We start from the raw sequence: 24,477 nt of genomic DNA, 5'->3' as shown, positions 1-24,477 counted from the left end.
AACCCAGCCCAGAATTTATATGGAGCTCCTGTGTGTCACCGGATGAATGATTAATCCTGGCTGCAGAGCAGGGGGCGAGCATCCTTGGCCCAGTGCACCAGCACATCCAATTCGGGACTGATTTTAATAATTAACTCAGGGATAACAGTAACACATTGCTATAGGACCCCATGTAGGATTTTCTTGCCCTACATCAGTGCAGAAGAAGACGTGGAGGGAAATTGTCCCTTGTACCCTACAAGCATTTAAGGATCATGCAGTAAGTCTCCTTGTGAGGACAGAGGTGGCTCTTTCGGAGATTAGTGATTGGTGGGTGTCAGCCTTAGGAAGAAAAATGGCTTGCACCCATGGCTGGAAAATGCAGCAAAAATGCAAAGTGCTTTTCCCTGCAAGATGTCCCATGGGAGCAAATACGCCAGCTGACACATTATGTAGGATGGTGACAGCCTTTTTAGATGTGCAGAACAACAACATAACAAAATGCCATACTCAAAAGCCTGGATACTCAAAAGGATTAGTGACCTTTAGAGAGCTGAGGAGTGTCCGATTACCATTTATCTATAGAAGACACCTGGACAATAGGCTATTTTGGTATAAACACTGATAGCCTGTCTATTCTTTGACTACGCTATAATGCTGAATTACCACCTACTCTCTCAGTTCTCAAGAAAAAAAAAAAGAAAAACACAGAAATCTGCTAAAAATAGCTTTAGAATAATTGCTCATGAACCCCTGCTGATGAGGGGTGCTTCACAGCTTACACTCTGGTGCTAAGCAGGGAAAAAGTGGACAACAGCTGAGCTCTACCTCAGACCAGCCCCAGACCAGCAAGATGAATATTCATCTGAACACAAAAAGCCATAAATGAATCTGACAAGAAGCAACAATCATGTACACCACCTGGTGAAGGGGCATTTCAAGGGCTCTATAGCTCTACTTCACTCATTTGGAGACCGTGTTTGGAGCTGAAGCAAGTTGGGAAATTACCCAGAGATTTTCCTAACTCATCTACACTCTAGCGAGTCTCTATTTAACAACATTTTTTTGGTAATTTATTTGCTTAGAAATCTGCTTTTGAGAAGGAAATTGATTGGAAATGCTGTATGAAACACTGGATGAGGCATTGCTATAAGCTATTTGGTGGCACACTGAGGCAAACCTTCTCATTTTGCTTCCTTAGGGACAGTCAGCCACATTGTGGCTGTGAGGGTGCACCTCAGAAGGTGCAAAAGTAGAGGCTGACATGGCACACTACAAGACAGCCCAGAAGTCCAAGTGCGGCCACTGCCAGGGGAGTGAAAATCCAACTGCTTCAAGGTACATGGCAAAAGGCAGACTCAAAATAAATAAATAAATAAATAAATAAATAAAAATAAAAAGGTGGCCAGGTAAAAACATGGTAAGTAAGCAAAAGTGTTGATAAGCTGTGTGGAGGAGAAAGATCTGGGAGTGCTGGTAGAAACTCATCTGACCACGAGCCAGCAGGGTGCCCAGGTAGCCACGAAGGCCAATGGCATCCTGGTTTATACCAGAAATTATGTAGTCAACAGAACCAGGGAGGTAATCATCCCCCTAAATTCAGCTCTGCAGAGGCTCAAGTACCATGTTGTTTTGGGCCCCTCACTACAAGAAAGACATTGAGGTCCTGGAATGGGTTCAGAAAAGGGCAGTGAAGCTGTGAAGGGTTTGGGGCACAAGTCTTATTGGGAGTGGCTGAGGGAACTGGGATTGTTCAGTCAAGAGAAGAGGAGGCTCAGGAGAGATCTTATGGCTCTCAACAACTGCCTGAAAGGAGGTTGTGTTGAGGTGAAAGTTGGCCTCTTCTCCCAGGTAACATGAATAGGACAAGAGATAAAGGCTTTAAGTTGTGCCACGGGAGGTTCAGGTTGGCTATTAGGAAGAATTTCTTCTCTAAAGGAGTAGTAATGCATTGAAACAGACTGCCAAGGGAGGTGATGGAGTCACGATTCCAGGAGGCATTTAAGTAAAGGGTAGCATCTAGGGACATCAGCTTAGTGGGCAGTACTGGTGGTAGGGGGATGGTTGGACTAGAAGATCTTAGAAGTCTTTTCCAACTTCAATGATTCCATGACATTTACCAACAGAGAAACAGTGGCAGTGAGGTCATTGTGGTAACAAGGGGAGCTCACAATGCTGAGTCCTGCAGGTCAAAAACATGCGCTGCAGAATTCCCCAAGAAAGAAGTCAGACCAGTAATTTGGCTCCTAGCGCACTGGCAGATTTCCTGGACAAGATGTCATGTCTCAGTGTTCCCTCTACTGAAAAAAACCAGGGCCACCCACAGGGTGCGAGCCTGCCAATGAAGTCCTGAAAGCATCCTTGTCTTGTCTCACTGCTGGAATGGTGCTGGTGGAAAAGGGCTGCGAGGTGACAGGGAGACAGGCAAAGGCAGGGTATATGGTAGAGTTGAGTATGGGAGCTGGGGTGCATAGAGCTCCGCCAAAGCTGCCTAGGAAGCAAGAAAAAACCAAGGAAGGTGATGCTGAGCACCAGCACCATGCAGGATGAAGCACTTAGGAGGTGCCCGTCCACCCCTGTGCATGGGCATGTGGCAGCAGCTCATCCCAAAGATACTTCTCCATCACCAAGCATAAAGAAAGGCATGATCATGGTCTGAATACCAATGGGGGGAATAGGAGGGTCTCAGGTGGCTGATCTGGTGCTTGGGATGCTGAGGGAGATGCTGCCAGTATCTCTGTCCTTGTGAGCTCATAGGCAGGATTCTCCCCCTCCCCCCCATCACCAGGGTGACAGGGTCTCCGCTATGTGCTCAAAGGAACTTCTCCCCAGCATCTTTCCAGACCATCAGACACATGAGTGTCTAGGGAGCTGGGGGGCTGAGTGGATGCAAGGATGGTGAGGGCCCAGCAGGGGCACAGCAGACAGCACAAGGGGCACCCTAGAGGCCAGGGCAGAGTGCCCCCTAGTCGCCAGAACAAGAAGAATCGAAGGTTTTCCAACACGCCACTGGTCAAGAAAAAAGGTGACAGTGAATGAGTTTATTATATTGGCCTGTGTAATTGTAATTAAAATTAGCTACATGCTTAATGCTCCCCAATGAGTTGCCTTAGCAGGGTATACACGTGTCTGTGTCACCTACTACTACTGGAAAAAGAGATGAACGCCACTGACTGCCTTTCTACCACCATGCTCCGCTGGGAAAAACAAAGCCAGTCCTCACAGCACCATGAGAACAGGACCAGTCGCAACACCAAGATCAGCAACACCTGCAGCCCCTCACCTGTCCACTCAGCCTCAGCAAAGACCTCCCAATAAACTCCCTAAGATGCAGCCAGAATGTGATTTGATGTGGGGAGTGAGATACGGGATATGGGATATTGGATGTGACCATAGCAATGTGCAGCCACAAAAAAGGTTCCCCAGCCAAACTACTCACTCTATGCCACATCCCAATCACAGATGGAGTCCAGAGAGCAAAAATCCTCATTTTCAGATTAAATCCCCTTTCTCCTCACATGGAGACATTAAAGGAGGCATTATGACTGACAGCTATTATTTTAACTCCAGCATTTCATAATGGATTTGTATAAAACAATAGATATAAAATGAAGAATGAAGATATAAAATGTAGATAAAATGAAGATATAAAATGAAGAAAAATAATCACATATATTAAGCAAAAACTTCGGTATTCATTAAATCACTCCTGATATTATTAAAAGGTTTCTAAAAAATCAGCCATTACCCACAGTGTTCTCCCAGGAGATGTTTTGGCCCCCTTCATCCCCACTATATTGCTTCATTTATTTTGTACAGCAGCCATTACCTGAACTGCATAGTTGTTGTTTTTTTTCCTCATTTCCAATGTGCATCCAATCCTCCCAAACTAGATCAGCCAGTACTTCTTTAGTTTGTATTTACTCATCAGGAGATAGAACTCACGTCAGTGAGCCTGCTCACATTTATTTCTTATCTGCTCTTTAACTACTTAAAGCCAATGCTACACTGCTCACACTTAAAGACTGTCTGAAGGAAACCCCTGCCATTTCCCTGAACTTTGATTTCTGCAGTTATCCGTGAATCACCTGGAGCTGCACCTGTATTTATGCCAGAACATGAAGGGCAGAGATAACGCAGAGATGAAGCATGGCTCCCCAGTGTCCCGTGGTTTGGGGCAGACATCAGCCTTGACTCAACAGCCCCAGGGCAGCCCTCTCACAGCAACACTACCCCAGCCTCTGCTTTTCCATTTGGTCATTGAAACAAATAAATAGAAACTATGAAGGAAAAAAAAAAGCAGACATGCCTTTTCCTGCCTTTCCTTCCTACATTCCTCTCTCCACTTTCTCCTTGCCTTTCCCCTGCTTTCTCCTCATCCTCTCCCTTTCATCTTGTGCCTTTCCATTTCCCCTTACCTTCCTCCTTTCCCTGAGCCTTTCCCTTTATTTCTTGCCTTGCCTGACCCTTTTCTCCTTTTCCTTTTTCCTGCTTACCTTTTTCATTCCTTTCCTTTCTCCTTTTTTCCTTCCTTTTCAAAAGCACCACTACAAGCACCCAGCCAAACCTTGCATCTTTCCTGAGTTCCCTCAGGTCTTTTTGTGTAACCTCTCCTGTATAACCTGCTGCTCAGCAGGTGTCTTCCCAAAAGGTCTCTCTAATAATTTATTCTGAAATAGCAAGGAAGGAGAAAAATAAAGCACATGCATCTCAAAAAACAGACACATCTCACTGTCCTGTGAGGGGCACCAAACAAGCTGTACAGATGAAAAAACTGTTTTTGTTTGTTTGTTTGTTTGTTTGCTTTTTTAATGTTTTGACTTACACTTAGAAGCATCCAGGACTTACCTGCATCTCTCATGTAGTCTCCCATAGCCAAAATCCAGTTTTCAAGTCTATCCAGTGCAGTGTCACAGCAAGACAATGAAGCTAAACGCTGAAACTCTCGAGTTTCTGGGTTCATGCTCTTCTATTTTGAAATAAAAACACACCTTATATCTCAAACATACTTCTGAGCTTGCCTTAACTTCTGAACTCATTTCTGTATGTAACACATATTTAATTTCTTACTCCCCTAAAATAGTATTTATTCCCGCCACACCAGAAAAGTCATCCTAGCCTTATTTTCCTCAAGCCCTAAGCAACCCATCTGACTGAAAACAAATCACAGCTAGAGAGCTATTGCCACCAGCTGCAGAACGTTACTTTAGCTAATAAAAGTTTCCTTTTAAATTGCCATCTAATAGAAAATGGAGAAAAAGGACAGATATGTCATCCGAAGAGAAAGGAGAGCCTCAAGTTCAAAAGGTAGTTATTTGAGGCTCTGAAATACCAACAAGCAATCCTTTTTCAATACTCAATCTTCCCTGCCTGCACTAGTCAGAGCGTAATCACTGATACCCAGTAAATATCCCCATGCCAGGATAGCTTCTTAAGAGTCAGGCTTTACCAAGAGTTCAGAATTCATTAGGGAGCATCTCTTATTCTCCAAGTGAAAAGCTGCCATCTTAAGAATACTTTCTGGCTTCTGCTTCTACAGAAAACCATGGAAAAGATTCTTAATTTCCTAAATCTGCACGTTGCTAGCTCACACCCAACATGTACATTTCCAATACCTTCCCATAGCTAAATACTTTGGGTGTTTCCTAGCATTAATTTGAGATACCAGAACAGAGAAAAATGAGATCTTGTCTCAGCATGTGCTAACCAGTCTACACAACAGGTAGCTCTTTGTAGTTTCCCTCCTTCAAAGAGTGCCCACATTCAGTCTTCCAGCACTATCTCTGTTAATTTATTTATATTTTAAAGACAACCTTTCTGGATGGGCTTTAACTAATAACAGCTGTTCCAGGTAAACTCTTCTAAATATCCTGGGGAACTTTCAAAGCCATCACCTCTATCAGAAACACTCCATCTTGTGCTGTCCTAAGATCCTGCTGAGTTATTAAAATAATTCATACATTCCTTGGGTTTATAATTCCAGAGTTTCCTTAATCCCTGACATTTCTTATTGATGAGCTTCCAGACCTAAGTGAGAAATCACTGTTGTAACTTAAATCATGGCTTTACACTTAGTATGAAGTCTGTAACCATTTTTATTATTTTATCTGTCAGTGACATCCTAGCCTCTCAGACACTTCTCACACAGCACATAATGACTGTATACATGCCTGAGATGCTATGCTGGAGAGGACAGATAACTCCTTCTAATGTGTCTAGCGGCAGACAGAAAGAAGTCCAGCTAACCTTTATTTATATATTAAAAAAAAAAAAAAAGTACTCACCCTGGGCAGGATACCTTTCGGGAACACTTGCTCTAGTACGTAGAGAAGAGAGGATAATTATCTTCACCGGATACCATGTGAATATTCCTACAGCCACATGCCATGCAACAGCAACATCACAATCTGCTTCAGGAGCTGCAAGAACAAAGCAGTGTCTTTAACTGCAGATCTAGGCATACTTCATGCCCTGCATGGCAACTTCCCCTCTTACAAGGAAAAGACTTTCTAGTTAAAAGAAGAGACTAGACCACAAGGTAGCCCCCAGTGCATTAGCTCCTTATAAGCCACTCAGAAGAAGAGTAAGCAAACATTCACACCATCACAAGCGAGCAACTCACCTGTGTCACAAATCTGACACCAGCACATCTGAATGTATGCACACACAAAAAAGCAGAGTCTACAGCTGACCAGGGACATTTCTATTTTTTCCTAGCAGAACAGGCTTCTTTTGAATGAGGTATTTCAAATTTCAGGGGAATTCTTCCATCAGGCCAGATAGGACACAACAGTCACCAGCCTCATGACATATTTTGAGGTGCATAATGAAAGATAAATGCTTGAGTGTGAGACCTATGCTCCTATTTCCACACAGACTCCGTGGAGACCTTCTTGTGTCTACAGAAGCCGACTGTGTCACTAGCTGCAAGTCAGAATAGCCTAGTGCCCATACTTAAACACTTAAACAGGCTTGGGGTGAATCTGGGATCTGAAAAAAACTGAAGAAGCATCTTCCTTGCCTGTTTGACCCCACACTTATTACTTGAATTTGTCCCTTCTAATTCCAACTGTTGACTGCTTTGAGGGACAGTAGGCAAATCAGTTCGGTCTGTGCTTGTCAATCACTTTCCTACTGCCATGAAAGAAAAGAAAATTGAACTGACCATATATATCTTACAGCATGAGTAATAAAGACCACTGTGTAAAGGGTGTTGGCAGCATATACACACACTTTTCCCACTAGTCACCCTCTCTACACACCGCTGCAGAGAGGTAGCACAATAAAGAGCAACCTAATTTGGCAGAAAACATAGCCCCTTATTTTCTAGCTGTCCTCAGACATCAGAAGGTCTGGGTGCAGCTGATCTTAGATTCTGACTGATGTCCAATCTGGCACTATAACTTCAGTGACATTCACTATTTCAGCACACTGCCCAATTAATCTAATGGCATCAAATGAGCTTGCATGATCAATCTTTAAGAGCTTAGGCCATGCCCAGATTAAGAACTCTTACAGCTAGATTAATGAACAGTGCACTTTATTAAAGTAACAGATCACGGGTTCCTTGGATTATCAGTGATAAAAACACTGTCTGCAAAGCATGAGTTTAACCAAGAATACCAATAATGCAACCAACCACAAATGCATTAAATTATAAGCAACTCTACAGAGCCTTCTAAGTTTCCCAAGGAAGCACATGGTATAACTGACTCTGTGAATCTTACCCAATAGGCATCGATAAACAGGAAAAGAGAAGCTCAGCCAATCAACTGATCCCAGAAGTCAGATGGTTCATATCTGACATTTGATGGTACATTCCCTGACATTCCCCCTCTTAAATGGAGGATGATAAAATGATTTTATCATTTAATGATAAATGATTATCATTTAAATGTTAAATGATAAAAGTTAAATGATTTTTATACTATTTCTTATTTTTCAGGTGGAGCTTGAGCGTCCCTAGCCGCATACATACCTTTGCTTATGATTTGTGTAAAATTCTCTTGCCTCACTTCTAAAGTTATAGGCTAAAAAATTCAGAGCACAGGCTCAGTGGGGGACAGTTGCACCTTGGAGGCAAGTAACCTCTGCGATAGAGGTGTGTTTTGGTATTATAATTAATAGCATTTAATGCTATTGATGCATTTATTATTTTTTTTTATTGATGCATTTATTTATTAGCATTAAATGCTAATGAGCATTTAATGAGTGTATAAGGAGCTAAATTCACTCAGGATGGCATTTTGTCAAGAGATAGTGAACTGTTGGGTAGCAGGTATGCAGCTAATCACTACCATAGTACCCTCATGCTCCCATTCCAGTGATGTTATATTAGAACCTGGCCAGTCTCTACTCTGCTCCATCCTCCATAACATTTCTTCTTAGCATCAGCAAATCATGTTCTCCTGATGTTACCAACACCTAAGGTTACCTAGGGAACTGCTGTGAACCGGATTCCTTGCATACCAGCTGCACTCTGCTATTGAACCCCTGCAAATAGTGCTGTACCTTAATTCTAAATTTCCAGTGAACAACACCGTACCTTCATTTCCATTTATAGCAATTATATCACAAAAGCACAGCTTGATGTTTCTCTCTCATCTTCCACTATGAAGTATGCTGCCAACTTGTGTCACTTGTGCCCTGCAGAATACCAGCAGTGAGGATTGCAGTAGAGATGTGAGAGCTGCTAGGTTTCATTTGCAGATTAAGGTACTCAGCTTAATGGCCTCACCCGGGGCCTCCACAGCCTCCTCCCTTGGCCTCAGTACGGCATTTAAGCTTTGGTAAAGGAGTTGGTTTCCGGCTTCACTGTAGAGAACGCAATGAGTGTTCTTGTTTGTTGCTGTGTTTCTTTCCTGTCTTGAAACGGGCAATGTTGTTGGACTGACTTCAGACCTTGGACTGTGACTATGGATGGTGAGAGCGCTGCTTTCTAGCTGTCTTTAACTTTAAGCTTTCCTTTCCTGTATATGTGTGTGTATATATATACTTCCCCCCAACCCCCCACCCCCTTCTTCCCCTACAAACCAATTATAGTGTATTTTATCTCCGTATGACTTAATTGTAGTACGTCACTGAAGATTTCTTTCCTAATGACAGTTGATACAAATAAAGCCAGAACATGTCCTTTTCAAAGCATGTCTGATCATTCTCTCTTATTCTTAGAAATTCTCAACCTATTTTTGGATAATGAGCTTGTGGCAGTACTCCTCATTTTCCTGATTTCTAGCAACATTTCTATTACCTGCTTCAGCCTAGACTGGAATACTGGAATAAAGGTCTCTTGTTACTTGTCCCCATGGAGTGACACTCCAGTAACCTCCTGAAAGTTAGAACCAGAGCAGGGGCTCTCATCCCAGGTAAGTGAGAGTTCTGGACCTAGTTGTCTCCCTCTGTATGCAAAAGGGAAGGCTGGACTTCTTGGTCTTCCCAACCTCCTTTGGATTCCTGAGGAACAAGGAAGCTCTAATGGTCACAGTGGAATAAGTACTACTACATCAGCTAACAGGGCCCGAGGTTTGTTACGTTTGGGGGAGCAAGGGGGAGGAAGGAATGCAAAAAGAGATAAGGCAAATGCTATAATCCTAAATTTAAGTGTCAAGTAGTCTGATAAGAAGTGCATAGATTATTTTTTTTCCCCTAGGTTCCTGCTTCTGATTTAAAAGCTAACTATGCCTTATCTTTAGAGAGGATTGATCTAATTGCTGGAGCCCAGCATGTAGAACAAGGGCCTGAGCATTGCACGCTGTGCTGGGGAACACTCAGCACATTGGAGATTTCTCTAGACTGCTGCCTTCTCAGTTGTAATGACCAGGAATGCATGAGTGGGAGTCTGTTAGAGGGCTGATACCTGGGGAGGTAGCTGTAGCTGTTAACTCCAACTCTGCAAACAAGCTTCCCGAGACAAAGGGATGCTTTAAAAAAAAAAAAAAAAAAAAGAAAAGAAAAAAAGAGGAGGGTCTATAAAGAAATACAGGCAAGAAACACAGCCCTGATGTGCATTCTTCTATCCCAGGGTAGGGAGCATTGCAAGTGACAGCCCACTAGCCCCAGGGTTCAGCACTGTGGCTTTAGTCTGTTCTCTCCAGTCCCTCCTTCTCTCTCTTCCTCCCTCCTCCCTGCATCTGTCAGGCACCGGTGAGGTCCATTCCCTTTCTGCTACACTCAGGGCTGCAGCCTTCCTCCTCCCCGCACTGAACCAGTGGTTGCTGCGGAGAACTCTTAACTGTAAGTGGGGATAGCGTATGCAAGCAAGAGGGGAGGCTGGCTTTAAGTTGGGCTGGGCTATTCACTGTTGTGCTATAGCTGGGAGCTGAGGTGAAACTGCAAGTGCTTTGTTGGCAACAGGTCTTTGTGTCTGTGCATGTATGTGTGAAGGAAATGCTAATCCTGCACTCTGAGTTGGGTACATAACAGTGCCTGCATAGGGCTCCTGGGGGTGTCAAGTATCTGCCTGCTGGTAAGCAAGTCCCTGTGTGCTGCTTAGGTTGGTCCAAGGGAGTGTAAAGCAGCCCTACTGACTAGTTTGTACTGGTCACTTTTGGGATACTGGTGCAATAATGTGACAGTACATGCATATCTGGTATAAACAGCTTTGTAGTTCAAAAGCAATATGAGCAACATTACCATCAGCAGGGATCACTGGACAGGGAGAGCATCTGCATAGCTACTGCTAGAAATGCCCTTCTCAATGTGACAGCCACTTCATCTTTATACAAAGCTCAAGGTTCTTACAGAGAAAAGACTGTTCCCACTAAGGGTGCACTCGTGAAACAGAGTTATCTAGAGTCCTTTGTGTATCTTGATCTGTTCATTTTTTTTTCCCCAGCTGACTGTAAGTGGCTATCAATTTTAAAGGGCTGACAAAATGTTTCACAGGGCAATTGTCAGATGCCTCTAACAGTTGCTCTGAGTCTAGCAAATCTATATGTCAGAAATTAGAGGTTCACATTTTTGGCTGTCAACAAAGTTGCTGCGTGCCTGGTACAATATTTTTGAGCAAGTCTTCCAGTTGTTCCATTTGCAATAGTCCATGCTGTACTGCTGTTAATGCTGGCAGTGTAATTACATCAACAGAAAATCAAGTGTGCATAGGTGTACAGAAAATGGTCTTTATGGGGGAAAAATATTATTGTTTAATTCCCCCTTCTCAAGGGCATAGTTACTTGATGGTTTGGTTCCTTCACTTCCCAAAACCAAAGATTAAAATGCTGAGGTTTTCATTAAAATGCTCCAGTCAATCAAGTTGGAAGATAACAGCGAAATAAGTACCTTCTAGTGGATAAATCCAGGTTATTGCAACAGTATTATGATATGACTAGCACAGGTTATGGTCGTTAAAGTATATCATCAGCCTGCCAGAGAAAGACAGTTTAATGATCCATGAAATCTAACACTATTCAACATGAGTTGCTTTGAATACAGAAATGAATGTAATCAGGAACAATTTGTCATGCTTCATTTTCAGCTATCTATCACTTGTTGAACAGAATTAAGTTGTGGAGAGGACTTTGTCCATTATGTGAGCTCAAGTTAATTCTGACAGAGTCCTTGAAGTACAGTTACAAAACAAACACTTTTAGAGCTCAAAGGCACCTGCATGATAACTTGGTTAAGATTTATACATTGGTGGTTTCTGACAGCTATTTTAATTGAAGTCTGAGTTGTAACTTGCTGAAACAACGCTAATAAGTGATAAGACTTAATTAGGAAAGCAGCAATGACAAAGCAGGACACCTTACCTTGCCACTAAAACTGCTGGTGTTTTCTTGTCACTAGTGCTATATGCCATCTCATCTTTATGGACACAGTGCACCTGCAGAACACCACAAAAGGGACACTGAGTACGAGTGATAGCTTATATCAGGACAAAAAGGCAACTCAATGGTTTGAGCCTCTGAGATTACTGAAGGGCAGGGAAGTTAAGATATGAATACATAAAATCTTTATTTCTGATAATAATAAGCCCTAGGTAGTTATTCCTGATGTAAACCACAAAATAGATGAACCTTTTGTAAGTCGTACACTGGATGTGTAGCTGGCTGAGTTTGAACTAGCATATAGCAATAGAGGATGGGGAGAGGATACAGGCTTGAGCTACTAAACTTAAGGAGTTTGTTGCATAGAACAGTAAGTCACCCTAAAAGAGCAGCATTCACTCAAGCCTTGACTGAAAACAAGCAGGGTTAGCAGCTGTTGCTCTGTCTTGCTTCTACTCTGGCTTGAGTGTGCTTGGGTGATGAGGGGGGAAATAAAGAAGAGTAGCTCACACTAACACCTATATTTCTGTGAAATGACAGCAAGTACCTGGAAAGATAGAGTCTATCTCATAACTCTGGACCTGTTACTGTGATTCTTGTCAGAAATGGATGCTTATTAGGTAGCTCCCTCTGCTTTTCCTATATTCTTTTCACCTTAATTTGTAAACAAACTACCTGTGTTCTGTTGTATGTAGATGAATTAGAATACATGAATATTACAATTAGATGGATCTTTCATCTACAGAGAAAGGAATATATTCCAGAATTTCTGTCGTCCAAACTAAGGTTTACGAAGTATTACCCTTTAAACATTAAGTGTCTTTATGACTGGATGCAAGACAGTACTTCAGAAAGCTGTCACAAACATCATTACATGAATAAACTTTCCTCCAATATATAACCTAATAAGATGTACGGGCAACTAGAGCAAGCTGTATATTTGGTAACAGGGAAGCATAATCCTCGCTGGCATATTAAGCTCCACATTATCAGAAATAAAATGGACACCTCATGATTTCATAATCGGGATCCTTGTCTTTCAACTGCAACATCAGCATACTGATATGAGCTAGGAAACTAAGAGTTGGATGGGCTTCAGGGGTAGGCATGAGAAGCTAGAGCAGATTAAAGCTCTCCCCTAATCAAGAACTTTCAGACCAGCTTTCAACTAGTGACTGCAATTCTGTGATTCTGTGACTGTTTATCCCACTACATATGCTAAGATTAATGTTTAAAACTCCACCTGGAGAGATGGCTGCAGTAATCTCTGCTCCCACTTGCATTTGGGGTTACTACTCTGCTGGCATGCCTTGTCATCCTTAAATTCACACACTAGTACCTGCGACAAAAGCTTCTGTAGTTACCTTAAGGTATGATTGTATCTTAACCACAAAACAACATAAATTGGAATAATTTCTTAGTAATACTGTCAAAACAGAAATAACGCTTCAGCTCTATCTATGCTTTTGATCCAAGGCACATTCACTCTTGTTCTGCTGTAGGACCTCAATTACTTCCACTATTCCAGCTGTCTAGGCTGACTGTATTTACTGAGGTCCCTGGTAATTTCCCTTCATGGCTGGAAAGCCACTACTTGAAGATTTTATTTCAGGAGGACTTAAAATTTAAATAGTTTAATTCTATTCAAAGCTTCTCAACTAATGCACTTGAGGAAGTGTTTACCACTTTTTGAGTTCAATTAATGTATTAATAAAGAACAGAAACACAAGCAAGGTACAAGGGAATACCAGAGGGCATTTGATGCTCAGTGTCTGGCTCACAGGAACAGCAGCTCTTTCTGATCAGTCAACTTGAACTAAGGAGAAGAGAGCAATCTGAAAGGCTTGATAGGCTGCTTTCGAAATACTGCTAAGCTTACTGCATTTGGTAGTAACACATGCACTAGTATCAGGAAGAACGCTACGTCTGCTGTATTAGTCTTTCTGCAACACTTTCTGGTAATAGCCCTGAAAGAGTCACTGAATTTAATAACAACCTCATTACTTCTCTACTGAATGCATGTCTGAACAGAGCTAAGATGCAATAAGTACACCTTACTTTCTGCACAGTCATGGCTCATATATTGTTCATCCTGTAGCAAGCTCAACACTCCTCCCGACAGCATTAGATTGGTAGCAGTAGGGCAGTTGATGGTAGGAAACCCCTCTGAAGGGGTAATCTCCCAAAGTGACAGATGTATTGAAAAGTGGACCAAGCACCAGGTCTTAATTCTGCCTCAATAAAAATGGATAGCTTTCAATTGGATGTTGTGCATCTTCCAAACAGACTCTCTCCTATAGGTGCTGTGTTTTCTGACTCAGATTTTAATTACTATTAATTCACAGCATGGGCAAAAGACTCTCTTGCCACAAGCGAGCTAAATTCTGTACTGAATGGGTTCTGTAACTTCCCTGCAGTTTATTTAATGAATGCTTATCTGATAATTTATCTCCTCCTATGCTGCTGACATTAGCAGTAGTAACATCCTGGTTTCTCATTCTGCTGCTGGCAGGCAGGAATAAGGGTAAAAAGACTCTTTGACTTCAGCTGCAAAAACGCCACAAGGAAATTCAAGACTGAGGCTTGGGATGCAAGTGATCTTGAAAGAGTTGTTGAGAAAAAATGATAAAAGCCATCTGCAAGTATAACAGAACTAATGTATCTTATGACTTGGTTTCTTAGTAAAGTGGCTAGACTTCTGTAGTAGAATTTTAATCTTATTTCAGGGAACAACTGGCCGAGGTTTTAGTTAAAACAAAGTAGCTTATGACACATCAGTACAGAAACCACACTCAGAAGCTTGAAGGCTAAGTGTTAACAATAAAACCTGTTATAATAATGAAAACCAATAGTTAAGAGCCACCTAAATGCAACATATACACAGAAAACTAAGTGCCTTTGCTGCAAAGGAATCCTCATTTACTGTGTTAAGTACCCTTCCAGCTAACTATTGAAACCCTATCACTACCTGTTTATTCAGTCCTCTTTCCTTGTCTCCTCTGTGGCATGTCACACATCTTCATGACAGATAAAGGCAGATTTCCACCCTGTGGTCAATCTACAGCCAAGCAGGAAACTTCAAACACAGAAACTTTCTCAGCAAACTGACAGAAGTCACAAATACGACTAAAAACATCAACGTGCTGACACACTGACATCGGCAAATGGCAGAAAATAGCTATAGCAAAGCCTTGCTACAGTAAATTTTCAGCATTAAGGTTCTTCACTCGGTGTGGGAATAAGGCCTATTTAAGCTGTGATATTATCTGAATGTCAAAAATATGAAACAGTGAAAATTTTATATATTCTAGACAAATAAGAAGTACGCTGTGAAAGCCTCTTGCTATAGCATCTTTTGAATAATATTTGCATTTTGGCTTTTTGGCGAAGGGTGTCTTCGTACTGACGAGGATGAGTAATCCACAGTTAAAATCTTGTTTTGTCTTTTATAGCACTCCTACTGATAGCACTGCTCTTCACAAATAAGACAGGAAAAGGGGAAGATCTTTAGAAACAAGAAAAATAAAACCCACAAAACTAAAAAAGCCTTTGGCAAAATATTGCATTTTTCTCTGCTCAGATTTCTCAGATGACTGTTAAGGAAAGACAAATGTCCAAAGCATAAAGCCCATTCATTAGTCTTGCATGAGCATGTCTCCCTGCTATTATAAACATTTATAGATGTTTGATTTGCTTCTCAGTGTGTATTTTGTGTTTGCAGAAATGTACAGCAATGAAAGTTGTTTTTAATTATAAACTCAATACTCTTAAATGTCTCTTCTATTACAGCTTCCTCTTAGCTGAAAGGCTGCTCTTTACCTGTGACGCATTCAGTGTTTACTGTGATAGGACACTAAGTGCTTCATGAAGTATTCCACGAAATTACGATGTATTACAAGATAAATCAAACATTTGCTTCCAGAGTACTCTATTCATATTCCTAAATATCTTTTGAGTTCGCACTCTGCAATTCATGTTTTCTACAGACCTCATTACAGAGGAAGATAAAATTAAACTCAAAATTAGGTTAAAACACACCTAATAAACACTTCCAAAGATTTTAACAGTATTCTGTAATGAAATAATTTCTTTACAGAAACACTGTATTGCTTGTGATGTTTAACATGACAAGCCTCAATGCTCTGTTTTATCAGGAATGGCTTCTGCTCTTCTGCCTATTGCACACTTCTGGAGCCCATCTGGCTGTTGTTGAAGTCTTCTTCCACTGAAAGTGGAAGTGAGTCCTTCTTACAATGTACTGCAGACACATGTCCATTTTAGCCAGCTTTTTGAAATGTATGGTAGTAAAATAAATATTTCTGAAACTTAGAATAAGATGGAGGCACACTACAATATACTTTTAAATATACTTTTTCTTTTAACGAAATGATCCTGTAACTTGCACTGTTTCTCTGAAAGCTGTTCTTTAGAGCTTTCTGATTTTTCCTGCAACTTTCTTTTAGACTTCTTTGATTTGGTCCAAATCTGTATGCAACATACCAAATGAGTTGTAAGTAATTAACATCGGAGGTATTTCGTGCATTTTGTCAGCTATCATTCTACTTATGTACTTGTTTTGCTGTGCTATGCTGCTCTTCACTTTCAGCCAGAAACTTGGTTTAAGTTACAGATCCTCATCCACAATGCTGCCACAGACTTCTCCTCCCCTGCTTCTCCAAATATTGCTATGCAGCTGCTCTGACTGAACAGCTTTTGATTTTAGGTTGCTTTCCACAGGAAATGTTAACTTGCAGACAAAGCACCCAGTATGCAATTGGTCCATGTTCCCTGGTATTACTTCCATAAGTGTCCTCCTCTTACTCCATAAACACTACAGCTTAGGGTTTTGTTTGTTTTGCTGTATTTTGCTATCACAAGTTTATAACTTCCAAGCAGAACAGAGGTGCTACCAAGGTCTCCAGGAAGTCTCTGCAGTTAACCTGTTACCGAGTGTGCAGCTAAGGACAAGATGACTCTTTTAGCACTTAATGCAGTACATTTTCTTTTTCCCCCAGCAACACCTCAGTTCTTCATGTCTCTGACAGTTCACTGTCTTTGATTTTGCTCCTAAGCCATCAGTCAAATTCACAGTAAGATTTTATGCACACAACAATATGGATAAAAGTCAATCAGAGTGCATGGAGATGAAGTAGTAACGCCTGGCTCCTGAGAATACCAGAATTCTTCCATGTAGCCAACACAAAAGTAACTGCGCTCACTTCATAATTACTTTGATCTGTTGCTGTTATGAGGTAAATTAATTTTCCATACCCAATGGCACAAGATTGCCCTGTGAGACTTAATGCTGCTTATTTGTGTAGGGATGCTGTCACAGATGTTTCACTAACGCATCAATCTACTGTGTTTAAAAACAATATGCAGGCAATTTTTCATAGTAATTTTATAAGGGCATGGCTGCACTAAGCGGAAGCAAATTACTCTTATTTATCATCCCACGATATTTAGGCATTATATAACTTCCCCCTTTCTTTGATGAATTATGTTTTAGTCCTGTGTCTCTCTACTATTTATCAGTCTGTTTAACCTATAAAACACAAGGGACTACATTTTGTTTCTTCTTCCAGCCAATCCCATCCCCCTTGAACTTAAAACACTGAAAACTTGTGTACTTTGCCATTTCCTGTAAGCTACAGTATTTGTACAGCAAGCTCACCACATTTGGTACAAAAATGGTACAAGTGCAAGTGTGATCAGATGCTGAAAGACAGAGACAGCTCCCATTTGCAATTTCTTGCTTGTTGGTTACAAATGTTAACAATTAAGGTTCTTTACTAAAAAGATTGAAAGTGGTTGGTTCACAATATACCATCAGAAAAAGAGGCCAAATCCAAGATAAGCCTAGAGAATAATTAGTAGGTACAGGGAAGCACAATAAAATTATGCTTTTAGCATGATAAAGGATAATTTCAGTTGTCTTAATGAATAGAATTCTAATTAATTTATTAGAATACAGCCACTACACAAGAGTGACCCACAAGGGTTTGTAAACCCTGGGACCAAAGTTCCATACCAGCAAGAACTTCTTAAAACATTCAGCAAAGCCTGTGCGGCTATGAACTATTGTGTATGTATAAAGGTGTTATGCAGCAATGAAATCTGAACCATAAGTATTCCTTCTGTGCTCTTGCTCAGAAGAACAAAGCTCACCTACCAAAGAGCTTCTCCCCCAACACAGAGAACTCCAAAGAGCACAATACTGAAGGCAAGGGAACCCACCTGTCTTATCTGCAGGGTTTCATTGCGACAGCATGGATCATGAACAACAGAGTGCAAAGTAAATGCAATCTTCCCTAGTCTGGAACGCCTGTCTTAAAAGCTCCACCTCCAGGAAGCAAGGGAAGGAAAAATCAGTGTTCATTTACAGTAAAAAACACTTGTGGCTCTCCTATTTGCACACAAATGCTAGAGAATATTAACTTGGAACGAACCTCAGAGGAAGCAACAGCAACAACCAAAAGAGACAAGTGTGTACTTATTTTTGTTAGATGAGAAAGGTCAGAGGGCCTTACTTTTCCCAGAAGCTTGTTTGGGACTGGATACACTATCAATCTCAGCCAAAATTTTCAAAGTAGGTGTGAGACCTACCAGGCAAATTAGTCTTGTGCTTACTCAGCACACACCAGAATTCCTATTTTCTTGCACAGTTGCATTCACTACCTAAAAAGCAGCAATTTGCTAGGAAAACTTCATCTGTTGCTTTGTTTGCTCCAAACATACGAGCAAATATCCAGCAATATGAGATTACTGGCTCCATCTGCTCCACTCCTCACTATTACACCTCTACTTCACTTCAGCACTAGCTATTAGGAAAAAAAAAAAAGCTGAACTCGCAAACACTTCTATTTCTAACTTGATTAACCCCAACAATTAGCAGCCTTATAAATGACTTAGAGCTACAGGCCAAGTGCTTGGATTTTACATTCATCACCCAGAATAACTACGTCAAGTGGAAAGGTCATGACACTGCCCTTTCTTTGTGGGGAAGATCTTACAATAAGGACTGATTCTCATCTACATGGTTAACTCCCTGAGCAGGGAAAGCTTAGCATCCTGCTCTTTAGTACCCTGAGAAGCTGGCCAGGGAAGAGGAGGCAAGTGAACAACCATTTCTTGACAGAGGCCAAAAGGGAGCAGAAGAGATGCTAAGATGGGATTTTAGTGATGAAACATTTCCTGGGATTTACAAAGCACAGCTCGAGAGCTGTGATTAAAGGAATGGCATAAGCCACTATTGACAAATGTCTATTTTTGACTACTGCTCTCGCTGTTCATCATGTTTGTATGCAGTTTCATCAGTACCTGTATTGTTCAGGGAATAATAAAGCTACTATTAAAACACCTACAATAGCTGAATCTGATCTGCATAATTAAAACATTTGGCACATAAAACATTTGAATGAAAGCAATTCAATAATTTTGAAAATATTTTGAATGAAATAAACTAATACAGTTTTTCAGCACAAAGGCAAACAAAAGGAATGCACAACCATTACAGGTAGTTAGTACATTGCTTTGTTAAAATACATAAAAGAATATGTAAAAATACAAATGCATTGCAAACGCTGTATAGCTGCTGACAGCCAACACAGCAGAAAACACAAGACATCTATGTAATATTCACTACTATACTTGTTCCAAACCTGGGGCATACCAGAATATATATATTTTCTCTGAACTACTTGGAAGTGAAACGCTTGCAAAACTTTTGATATCACTGAATTTCATTAGCAAACAAAATACAGAAGAACTGCAGCGCTTTCCTGAGAACTAGACATGAGTAAATGTAACAGGGAAAAAATAGGCAGAAACAAAGCTCTAATTAGCAAGTCTGTTTCAAGGAAGGAATTTAGTAGAAAAGCTAGAAAATACATCCAGCTATCCTGTACTTTAACACATTTTAAATATAGAGGTCATCCATGTTTCCTGACTTTTTTCTTGATCTGTGTAGATTGCACATAGGAAAGTAAAATCAATTAAGGTCTAATATCAGTTGTACACAAAAATTTTTTCAGTTAAATGTGACTGGATTTGGACACATTCAGGTGAAGATTCATGTCTTCTGAATGCTTTATTTCCACCACTGTTTTTAACGTCTCAGTAACATCACTTTTGCCTAAGAGTTAGTTTACTCAAGCTGTTGAGTAAATAGATTTCTCAAGAATTCTGATTTCCACTTTCCCACCCTCCCCCCCCCAGATAAATATTTTATTTGCTTGACACATCACAATAGATTTGTTTACATTCTGTCTGCATTTCCTCTTATTTGGGAAGGGAAGAATATTTACAAAGACTGGAGAAGGAAGAAAATTTTCAGCAGTCTTACTGGTCACTTCTATATACCTATATTGTAGAATCAAACTAATATTAACTAATAATATTTGTTGCTTTTCCACTTTGAAGGGGAGGGGGAGGAGGAGGGCAGAATATGGACCACTAGAATAAGCCATAAAGGGATGAGAATACACAAGCTCAAATGTTTGGTTATGCAGTATGCTTTGAGCACACTAGTCACATTTCTTCAAATAATTTAAATTGCATTATAATGACCTTTAAAAAATATCTTTTAAGGCACATTACAACATGACTAAGGAAACAGACTCAAATTCTTCATTTGAATGGCCTCATCTGCTGAGTTATAACGGGACATACAAGTACCTCTACTTAGAAGGCAATGTCTCTTACGTGGACTTCTACCATCATCAGCCCTCAGTGGCAGCTGTCTTCATTGTCTCTTACCTCCTCATCTTCCTGCTCTGTATGGTTGGCAACGGAGTAGTCTGCTATATTGTTCTGAGGAGCAAGCATATGCGAACAGTCACAAATCTTTTCATCTTGAACCTGGCTGTCAGCGATTTACTAGTGGGAATCTTCTGCATGCCCACCACCCTACTGGACAACATCACTGCAGGTATGCTGGTTCACACTGCACAGCAAAAAGAGCGTGAAGGGGATTCACCTGTATTTCTGAGTGCTGACCTCCTTGCGAAACCTGAGAGTTGCCTGTACATGACAGCGATCCACATATACTATTCTTAATCTCTGTCACTGGCATACAGAATCCAAACTCCACTGAGAAAGATGAGGGCAAATTCAGAGCCCTCATCTTGCATATAGGGCAGAAAGGGTTCAGGTTCACTTTGCAACACATATGGAGACAGCGCACAAAAGTCACCTAATAAAGCACTGGGTCAATGGCCCTGTTTACACACTGCTGTTTCTGAGAGAGTTCAGTTGGCATTTCAAGTCAGTGGAAGTCACAGATGAGGAAAACAAGCCTCTAACAACCCTCTTAGTAGGGCTGTCCCTGCTGACTTCCACATCCTGCATCTTTAACAAGGGATCACCAGCACTATGTTACATGCCCAGGAAGACTACGTGGGTACTCACAGCAACATGCAGAGAGCAATCCTGTAGCGGTCAATACCCTTTTCTTGCCTGCTGGTCTCTCTTTGCTGTTATGTGAAACCACAAATGCTTGCTCTGCTGCTTCTCAAAACATCAGAAACTCACCTAGGCAACTGGCAGTGCACTTATTTACATAACCTATGCCTTTCTGATCCCCCTACAGTGGCCTGCCAGAGCAAAAGAAAGTATTTGTTCTGGGACAGAAATTTCTTCTTATGCATATGACCACAGTGCTGCAATGAGACGGTAAAAATTTCAATTACCTGTTTCTTTCCAGGATGGCCATTTGGGAGCATGGTTTGCAAGACGAGTGGGATGGTCCAAGGAATCTCTGTCTCTGCTTCCATCTTCACTCTGGTTGCAATTGCTGTAGACAGGTAAGATGATGTGGAGATGATGAACTGTCATTTTCATCTCCCTTATGCCACCTGACAACACCGAGGCAGATTAATTCACGTAATACCACAACACATTAGACAGATGCAGTTTTAATGGGGCAGCCTTATGAACACAGTCGTCTCAGAAGTGCGTCCACAGTAATTGCCCTTCCGCCAGTATCTCTTAAAAATCACACAGCTGGGCTGTGCCTGACTGTGTAGAGTTGGTTAGTCCCCTAGTTAAGCTAGATAGCAGAAGCAGTGGTGCCTGCCATAGTTAACTGAAGCACCAGCAGGTTGATACAGACACATGATCAAGAAATCATCTTACACCAACTTTCTTCTAGATTGTTTTCCTCAACACAGTTCTTAAATGGAGCAATTACACACAACTCCACTGGTTATGCAGGATAAGACAATTCCATCTGTACTTTTTTAAAAAAATACACAATTTTAACAAGATACAATTTTAACAATACATAATTTTATACCTGTGTATAAGTTTATGTTTACCTCTCTAAGCATTCTCTAAATGGCTTCTCCACATTCATTCCTGGATGCCTTTGCTGCAGGTTTCGATGCATCGTTTATCCGTTTAAGCAGAAGTTGACCACCTCAACCGCTATCATCATTATAACAGTCATCTGGATTCTGGCCATTGCAATCATGTGTCCTTCAGCAGTCATGCTGCAGGTACGAGAAGAGAAGCATATAAGAGTAATCCTTGGCTATGGCAATGAAACCCGCCCTGTATATTGGTGCCGGGAGAACTGGCCTAACCCAGGAATGAGAAGGATCTATACAACAGTCCTGTTTGCTAATATCTACCTTGCTCCCTTGTCACTCATTGTTATTATGTATGCTAGGATAGGCATTGCTCTCTTCAATACAGCAGTGCCTACAGTGGGAAAGCACAGCCAGGAGCAGCGACACACTGTGTCTAAGAAGAAACAAAAAGTCATCAAAATGCTCATTATTGTGGCTTTGCTTTTCACCCTGTCCTGGCTTCCATTGTGGACTCTGATGATGCTCTCAGACTATGCCAACCTGTCAAATATCCAGCTGCAGATCATCACCATTTATATCTACCCTTTTGCCCACTGGCTGGCATTTTTCAACAGCAGTATCAACCCCATTATCTATGGTTTCTTTAATGAAAACTTTCGCAGAGGCTTTCAGGCAGCCTTCAAATTTCAGCTCTGCTCTAAGGACATCATTCACAGGGAGGTCTACTCCCAGCGAGGCCAAAGCAATGCCATTTTGCCAGTTGCCAACTACCAAACACCCCAGGATCAAGCTTGTCAAGATGTCAAGGCAGAGAGAAAGCCAATTAGGAAAGGAAATTGGATGAATAACCAGCAGGATTTGAAGATGGAGGATCTTGAAGAGCCTTAGAACAACAGGATGAAATAAAGCATGTTATGTACTCTCTAAAAGATGTCCAACAGAATTTCTTTACTGGGTTGTGGAATTCAAGCTCTGTAAGGTATTTCTATTTCTAAGAAAAGAAATAATGTCGAGACATTTCTGTTTAGGAAATGATATGTAACTAGCAAAGTATTTAAGCATTTGACACAAGGAAGAAGCAACGTTAATCCTTCTCCATCATCAGTTTAAACCAGGGACAAACTCTCCAGGTTGAGTGACGACCCACTGCTCTTGCACTGGACTAGAGCAAAGTCCTGATTACAGTGGGATTACCTCCCCTTTATCGCGAATTAAAAGAAAAAGAGGGCTACAGTTATATACCCCAATACAATGATATCTGACATTGATGGAGAGAACATGCAAATTGCCTCTCTGAATTTCCTGGAATGGCTGAAATAGGGCTGTGTGTACAATATTTGTGGTAACAATTCAGCATGTAAGGCTGGCTGTTACTAACACTTACAATCTTCTTGCAATATCAGGCAACAAAACTAACACAGCTGTCTGCAGTGGCCATCTGGACTACCATGCCAGGTACAGAAGGGAACCACGAAACTCACCAGGGCCCTCTGTGCACACACCCTCTCCTGGAGGGCTTTGACTGCCAGGACTCAGGGCAGCTCTGAGGCATCCCTTCCCACTGGTTATTCCAGAGAGAGGCTCCCAGACAGCACTATGGAAATGTCAAAGCACATACTGAGCTGCTTTTACAGTGACGCTCCTGAGATGGGCCCCTACTGCCTCACACTCCTTCCCTGGGACTGGTCATAGGCCCCATGGACCAGGCACTAAGCCTGCTCTGCAGGTCAACTTCCTTGCCTGAGTCCAAGCCTGACTCATCACCACAAACTTGTCTGATGGTCTGAACCCTCAGCTAAACCTGGCTTCACATCCATCCCTGGTGAGGAGCTTGCCTTGCAACAAGCCTCATCTTCATGGGGAGCAGACAGCCCGTGGAGCATTTTAAGGGAATCATCTGGTCTGGATATTTTTGTTTTCTGTTGCATTAAGAGATAAATGTATCTATAAACCAATACATCTGCAAGTGAGATTATATAAAGTCCTCTACTAAAAGCCTGACTAATCCAATAAACTCATTTCATGATTAGCATACTGCATTTCTCTGTTCAGCAGTGGGTTCTTGGTACTACGCTTTTGGGTGCTTCAAGTGAAGCATAAACTTGTCCCTGGAACTTAGTCCGTTACTCTCTTAAATGCTGGAAATACAGTCTGAATATCTGAACTTCACTCACCAGTTTGTAGATCTTCATGTACTTGTACTTCTGCCTGATAATCTCGAATGCCAATCACTTCCTATCAAATGGCAAAAGCAAGCACTGTTAGTCACATCCTCTTTATTCCCTTTTCTGGTTGTTCCTCTCTTGTTAATTCTGTGATATCAATTGTTCTTGGAGTTAAAAAAAAAAATAAAGTAAGAATTTGTGAAATAAAGGATGAAAGAATGGCTTCTGGAACAATTTGGGTGTGGCTTTTTTGTTTCT

General features: G+C 41.3%; 1 protein-coding gene and 1 long non-coding RNA gene across 3 annotated transcripts; one reads left to right on the top strand and one right to left on the bottom strand.

Moving 5' to 3' along the window:
- Window positions 1-4,832: 4,832 nt before the first annotated feature.
- Window positions 4,833-21,256, bottom strand: LOC122156958. 2 transcript variants are annotated; one of them, XR_006167727.1, is made up of 6 exons: window positions 21,153-21,256; window positions 20,421-20,555; window positions 17,982-18,087; window positions 11,727-11,800; window positions 6,264-6,398; window positions 4,833-4,948 (listed from the first exon to the last, which is right to left on the bottom strand). It is a non-coding gene; the product is annotated as an uncharacterized LOC122156958 (long non-coding RNA). The 2 variants fall into 2 exon arrangements; XR_006167726.1 differs by lacking the exon at window positions 17,982-18,087.
- On the top strand, window positions 20,346-24,382 carry NPFFR2 (neuropeptide FF receptor 2). Its single transcript, XM_042812271.1, has 3 exons — window positions 20,346-20,673; window positions 21,448-21,547; window positions 22,120-24,382. Exons 1-3 carry the CDS (start codon window positions 20,346-20,348, stop codon window positions 22,940-22,942), a joined length of 1,251 nt encoding a protein of 416 aa, XP_042668205.1. The 3' UTR covers window positions 22,943-24,382.
- The last annotated feature ends 95 nt before the right edge of the window (window positions 24,383-24,477 follow it).

The sequence above is a fragment of the Centrocercus urophasianus genome, unplaced genomic scaffold (assembly GCF_019232065.1).
Source record: "Centrocercus urophasianus isolate 14NV4802_14NV808 unplaced genomic scaffold, USGS_Curo_1.0 seq_13, whole genome shotgun sequence".
In the NCBI taxonomy this organism is placed as follows: Eukaryota; Metazoa; Chordata; class Aves; order Galliformes; family Phasianidae; genus Centrocercus; species Centrocercus urophasianus.
The sequence above is the reverse complement of the archived record's forward strand: the minus strand, read 5'-3'. Positions and strand labels throughout refer to the sequence as shown.

Bases quoted from the DNA above. Each gene is read 5' to 3' on its own strand.
- NPFFR2 (XM_042812271.1), top strand. From the start codon at position 20,346: ATGACTAAGGAAACAGACTCAAATTCTTCATTTGAATGGCCTCATCTG. The intron at 20,674-21,447 runs GTATGCTGGTTC...GTTTCTTTCCAG, and splicing joins ACTGGACAACATCACTGCAG to GATGGCCATTTGGGAGCATG. The intron at 21,548-22,119 runs GTAAGATGATGT...CCTTTGCTGCAG, and splicing joins GTTGCAATTGCTGTAGACAG to GTTTCGATGCATCGTTTATC.